This window comes from Mus pahari, chromosome 23 (assembly GCF_900095145.1).
Source record: "Mus pahari chromosome 23, PAHARI_EIJ_v1.1, whole genome shotgun sequence".
NCBI classification, from domain to species: domain Eukaryota; kingdom Metazoa; phylum Chordata; class Mammalia; order Rodentia; family Muridae; genus Mus; species Mus pahari.
This window is the reverse complement of record NC_034612.1, coordinates 30,933,107-30,939,106: the sequence shown is the minus strand read 5'-3', so window position 1 is coordinate 30,939,106 and position 6,000 is coordinate 30,933,107. Positions and strand designations below refer to the sequence as shown.

Below are 6,000 nucleotides of genomic sequence, written 5' to 3'. Positions count from 1 at the left end.
AGCACCCACACAAAAAAGCTGGCATACATATGGATCTATGACTTTAGCATCAATGGTAAGAGGAGATGGGAGAAATCTTCAGAGCTTTCTGGCTAGCTAGNNAGAAGGCAAATTCCAAATTCAGTGAAAGACCCTGTCTCAAAGATTAGCTTAAAGAGCAATAATAGAAGACACCTGGATGGCTTGCGGGCCCCAGCGGGGCGCGGCCGCGGCCTGAGGGCGGCCATGTCCGGGGTGGTGCGGACCTTCAGCCGCTGCTTGCTGCCGGCCGAGGCCGGAGCCCGCGAGCGCAGGGCGGGCGCGGCGCGCGACGCGGAACGCGAGGCCCGACGGCGCAGCCGCGACATGGACGCGCTGCTGGCCTGCGCGGTGCGGCGGCTGGTCAAGATCCTGCTGCTGGGCGCCGGCGAGAGCGGCAAGTCCACCTTCCTCAAGCAGATGCGCATCATCCACGGCCGGGAGTTCGACCAGAAGGCGCTGCTGGAGTTCCGCGACACCATCTTCGACAACATCCTTAAGGTGACGCGCGGCCCCGCCCACACACACCTGGTCCAGGTGGAGCGCGGGCCCCGCCCCCTTTGTCCTCCACGGACCCGCGACCCTGCCACCCGGCGCCCCTCCCCTCCGATAGGGACTTCAAGCCGTGCCAGTTGGGGTTACTCCCGTGACCTCCCAGGGGCCCGAGAGGTTTGCAGAGCCCTGGACGCTTGGGGACCGTGGGAACGCAATCTGGACCACTCTCAGAGACTTGGGTTACAAATAGGGTGTTAGGGCAGGACACTGTGGATTGAGGGTCGCCAACTCTCCCTCTCCCTCCAGCATGCAAAGTTTATAGTGTAGGTTGGAGGACATCAGTCTTCGTTTTTTATTTGTAAGTGAGAATTGATCATTTTATTCCTTTTTTTTTTTTTTTCGACACATTATCTCATATATCCCAGGCTGGCCTTGAACTCACTCTGTAGCTAAGGATGACCTTGAACTCCTGATCCTTTCTCTCCTCAACTACTCAAATCCTGGAATTACAGAGGAGGAGGGCGCTGTGTCACCATACTTTGTTCGTGTAGTGCTGGGATTGAATCCAGAACTTTATGCGTGCTAGGGAGGACGTTACTAACTAGACTAAGTTGCCAGTGTTTGTTTGTATTTTTGAGATAGGGAGTCATGAAGCCCAGGCTAGCCTTGCCATGTAGCCAAGGATGACCTGAAGCTCCTTATCCTTCTGAGCCGGCTCCCCAGTGGTAGGGTTACAGGCATGTGCCACCCATACTTTGTTCTCTAAACTGTTTAGTATGGTGATTTAACATATACACCAAGTTAAGGGAGATGTTAGACACCCACTACCCAGATTTTTTTGACAAGGGCCAATTTTGTGCCAATCTTGTTCACCCCTAACCACTCCCTACCTGTACCCCCAGCCTCGCCCCAACCCCAGTCTCCAAGTTAATTCAAGATATTTAGTTGTATTAGAAAACATCTTCGTATGTGACACTAAGCCTGCTTTAAAAACATATGCACAGGACCCTTATGGAACTAAAAAAAGGAAGAAAAAAAAAAATCAAACTGGGGACATGGTTCAGTGGGAAAGCACCAGTCTAGCAAGTACAAGGCCATGACGTCCAACCTCCACACTGCAAAACACAAAAACAAAAAAACCTTCCAGAAGCCTACTCATGTCATTCAGGGTCCACATGTCCTTCATTGTTGCATAGTTGTTTTGTCTGTTTGAACCAGATGCAATAATCCTCATGTGGTAATAAACTCAAGGTCCTGTCCCCTGTGCCCTTTATATTACGTGCCGTATATGTGAAAGAAACAGTCATGTTGACAGAGTCTAGGATCAGTGTCAGAGTCTTTGCAGAAGGGTCAAAAAGAAAGTTGTGGAGAACTGGGCCTGTAGCTCTGTGGGTTGAGTGCCGGATAAACTAGTCAAGGTAGCATTCTCCTGCAATTTGAGCACTATGGAGGTAGAGGCAGGAGGATTTAAGTTCAAGACTTAGCTGCACAGAAGGTTTGAGGCTAGCCCAGACTATGTGAGAGCCTGTCTCAAGGCTGGAATAAGATGTAGCAAAAGTCTAGACACAGAGTCTATTCTGCACCTAGATTAGCTTCCTCGTGAAGTTTCTCATCTCTCTTTTTCTTCTTGATTCTTTCCAAGCCCCTGTTTTTTTGGGGGGTGGGGTGGGGGGGACAGGTCTGAGGAATGCGGTTTCAGGCAGGTAGAGAGGTTTGTCTTATCAGAAAAGCTACCCTCGAAACTAGATTTTTACAGGGCCTTGGTTTTTTAAGTTAGCAAGGGGACGCGGAAGCCCATCTGGGACACGTCTTTCAGTTTGGCCTTGAGAAACCTTGGTGTAGGGCGGTTGGGCTGGGATCCTGCGAGCCAGACTTCCGGGCCAACACTCCCACACTCAACATGTTTGTTACTAAATGTTTCATTTTAATACAAGTAGCTCCTCTGGGTTCAAGATGGAGAGAAAATCTTATGAAGGAAAAGACACGCTTTTCACCTTTCAGAGAGAGCCTCAGGGAAGCAAGGGGTTCTGGCCAAGTGCTTCAAAAACGTTAAGGCAAACTTTAAAGGAATGGGTATATTGTTCAGAATTCCCGGCATCTTCAAGGATTTTCTAAAACTTGATTGTCACTCAAGGCCTGTTTTCCAGCATCTCCTTTAAGGAGCCTGGTTTTATTTTTGCTGCTTTTCTGAATCCCTGAACCAGGTAGGCTTGGAGGGCTCAGTTTCTTTCAGCTTGGGAGGCAGAAAAAATATTTAGGAACATAGTCTACTTTCCTCTGTTAAATACATTTTAGAGAAGTCAGTCTCCTTCCTGTGCTCAACAGCATCCCCTTTTACTGGCTTCCTCTATGATTTTGTTGAAAATATTTTCTGGGTCTTGTAGCTGGAAATCTTCTCCTTCTATTCCTATTATTCTTAAATTTGGTCTTTTCATCCTGTCCCAGATTTCTTGGGTGTTTTGTGTCATGAACTTTTTAGATTTAGCTTACTTTTTTTTTTTTTTTTTGACACAAAACCTCTTCCGGAGTCCTTCCATCTCCAGGACTCCCTCAGTTTGTGTTTTCTTTATTGCTTCTAGTTCCATTTTCAGGTCTTGGACAGTTTTATTCATTTCCTTCACCAGTTTGATTGTATTCTCCTTAAGGGATTTATTTATCTCCTCTCTATAGGCCTCTATCATCTTTCTAAGATTGGATTTAAGGTCATCTTGTACTTTGGCTATGTTAGGGTATCCAGGGCTTGCTGCAGCAGGGTAGCGGGGCTCTGGTGGTGCCATGTTGCCTGGCTCTTGTTGATTGTGTTCTTACACTGTCCCTTAGCTATCTGGTTGTCCCTCGTGTTCTCTGGATGTTCTCAATGCCAGCAGGACTCGTGGGGAGGCAGGCAGAGCCTGAGAGTGGATCAGTGGATGGCAGGAAACAGGCCGCTGCTCACCTCTGCTGACTGCGCCCCAGTGGACCTGGCAGGCCGGGGATTAGCGAGGAGGGTTCTAAGCTGGATGTTCCTGTCCCTTACTCCCCTCCTCAGACCTAACAGCAGGGAAAGCCATGGACCAAACAATCTTTTACTGACTTCCTTAGCAACAGAAGCAAGACTTGTTAATAAGGAGTCTGCTTGTTTGGTTTTATACAATGCCTTTTTTTAAACTGGATTTTTTTTTTTTAGTAGTAATTTAAAATTTGTAGTCCTTTACAATTTCATACATGTATAAGATGTCTTTTGGTTATTTTTAGACCCTATCACTTTCTTCCATTCCCCTCCTAGTCCCACTGAGCCCCTTCTTCTAACAAATCCCCCTTCTACTTCCACACCATCTTTTCTTCCCGACTATTTTACTCATTATTGAGCGGGTTTTATCTGCTGTAACTAATTAGAGTTTAATTTTTCAACGTTAAACCCCTCCCACTCCTCTCTCCATCCTGGCATTATCACTCAGTTCACCCAATTCTGTCATTTTGTCAGCTCAAGAATATTGGTTCAGTGGGTAAGGGCACTTGTTTTGCAAGCAGGGGTCCTGAATTCAGATCCTGAACACCCATGTAAAAAGCTGGGTAGGGCTCTTAAACCCCAGTATTGAGGCATCAGAAAGAGATGTGGCTTGCTTGATAGTCAGACTGGCAGGAATGAGCTTCCAGTATACTGGAGACTCTTTCTTACGGCAATCCAGCAGAAAGTGATAGAGGAAGACACCTGATGTCCTGTTCTAGCCTCTGTGTGCACACCCACACACTCATGTGTGTGCACTACACACCACACATAATATTCTATAAATGGAATTTGCGCAGTGTGAGCTTTTGGAGTTGACTTTTACCAGAACATTTCTGTGGCAATCTCTATGCAAGCATCTGCACATGGCAGTAATTCCAGCCTTATTGCTGAGTAATGATCCACCTGGTGAGGGGCGTCTGGACTCTTCCCACCTTCTGATCACTACACCTAGGTCTTCTGAAAACATTCGTGTGCATGCCTTTAGGTTGGTTGGTCGATTGGTTAGTCATGACACAGTCTCATGTAGCCCAGGCTAGTCTCAAACTTAGCATGTTGCTGAGGCTGGCATTGAACTGATCTTCCTGATTCTCCCTTCCAAGTGCTGGGATGACAAGCGTGGACTACCATATTCAATCTACATTTTTTTTGTCCATGTCTATGTTTTCATGTGTCTGGGATGAATATTCAACAGTGTAGTAACCAGGTCAAACTGTAGTGGTGTGTTCGTTCTGATAAGAAGCTGCCTAGCTGTTTCCCAAAGGAGCTTGTATATCCCTTCTCAGTCTCTCTGCATCCCTGATGGCATTAGGCGTTAGTCACTGTCTTCCTTCAGCTGTTCTTAGAGGTATATGTTGTGTCTTTTTGCAATGATAATTTCCATTTCCCTGCTGCTAATGATGCTGAAAATCTTATTTTTGCTTTTCGTTGGGGAAAAGTTTCTTTATTTTTGTTCCTCTTCTAATTAGATTCCTTGTGCTTTGTTGTTGAGTTTGAGGAACTCTTTATATATGGTTCTTTTTCCCACATGAGGATTACACATGTAGTCTGTCCTTCCATTTTCTACACTGGGTCTTTTGCAAAGTAAACATTTTAATTTCAGTAAAGTCCACCGTATTCATGTTTATGGATCATTCTATCTATTTGCTATCAGGTCTTAAGAACTTTTTGCTTGGCCCTAGATCTAAAAAATTTTCTCTAAGTTTTATATTTTTACATCTTACATTTAAGTATGTAGTACAGATGGAAGTTCATTTTTCTCCATCTGTGACTATCCAGTTGCTCCAGAACTATTTGTTATTTTCCCATTAAACTGTTTTTATGTCTTTATAAGAAGGGTTATCAGTTGGTCTGCATATGTACGTCTGAGTTTTCTAGTCTGTTCCAGTAGTCTGTATGCCTGTCCACATGCTAGCATCCATCATATGTGTTGGTTACTGTATCTCTGTGTGTGAGCTTCAATATTTCTGCATTATCTTTTGCCAGGCTTTAGCTATTCTGGGGCATGTGTCTTTTTTCCTTATAACGTTATAAAAACTCATGTGTATCCTCATGCCTGGTCGTGGGTATCCTTGGAAACCAGAAGAGGAAGTTGGGCCTCCTGGAGCTGAAGTTAACTGCAGTTGTGAGCCATCCGACGTGGGTCTGGGAGCCTAAGGTCCTCTGCAAGAGCAGTCCATGCTCTTATTCTCTGAACACCCTTTCAGTCCCTGTGTAAATTTTTCAGATGACCTGTGTCTATAATCACCTTGTTGAGAGTTTGCAATTGGCTTCAAACCAGAAGATCAACTTGGAAAGAACTGACCTCACGCCTGTGTTGAGTTTTCTAATCCCTGAACAAGAGTACCTTCATTTCAGTCGGATTTTTTTTCCACCAGCCAGTTCCACTTCCTATGGAGCCTAAACATGTTTTATGAAGTTTATGCCTCAGAGCAGAGTTTTCCTTACGGCGGTTGTAAATGACCCTGTGCTTTGCTTCATGCCCACATTTACTGCTAAGG

General features: G+C 45.6%; 1 protein-coding gene across 1 annotated transcript in view; it reads left to right on the top strand.

The window, feature by feature from the left end:
- Positions 1-186: 186 nt before the first annotated feature.
- The window catches only part of Gna12 (G protein subunit alpha 12), a 75,627-nt gene continuing 69,813 nt past the window's right edge, over positions 187-6,000 (top strand). The window contains exon 1 of the mRNA XM_021186761.2: positions 187-519. Coding sequence (XP_021042420.1) covers positions 226-519 — 294 coding nt within the window. The 5' untranslated portion in view covers positions 187-225. The remainder of the gene's footprint in view (positions 520-6,000) is intronic.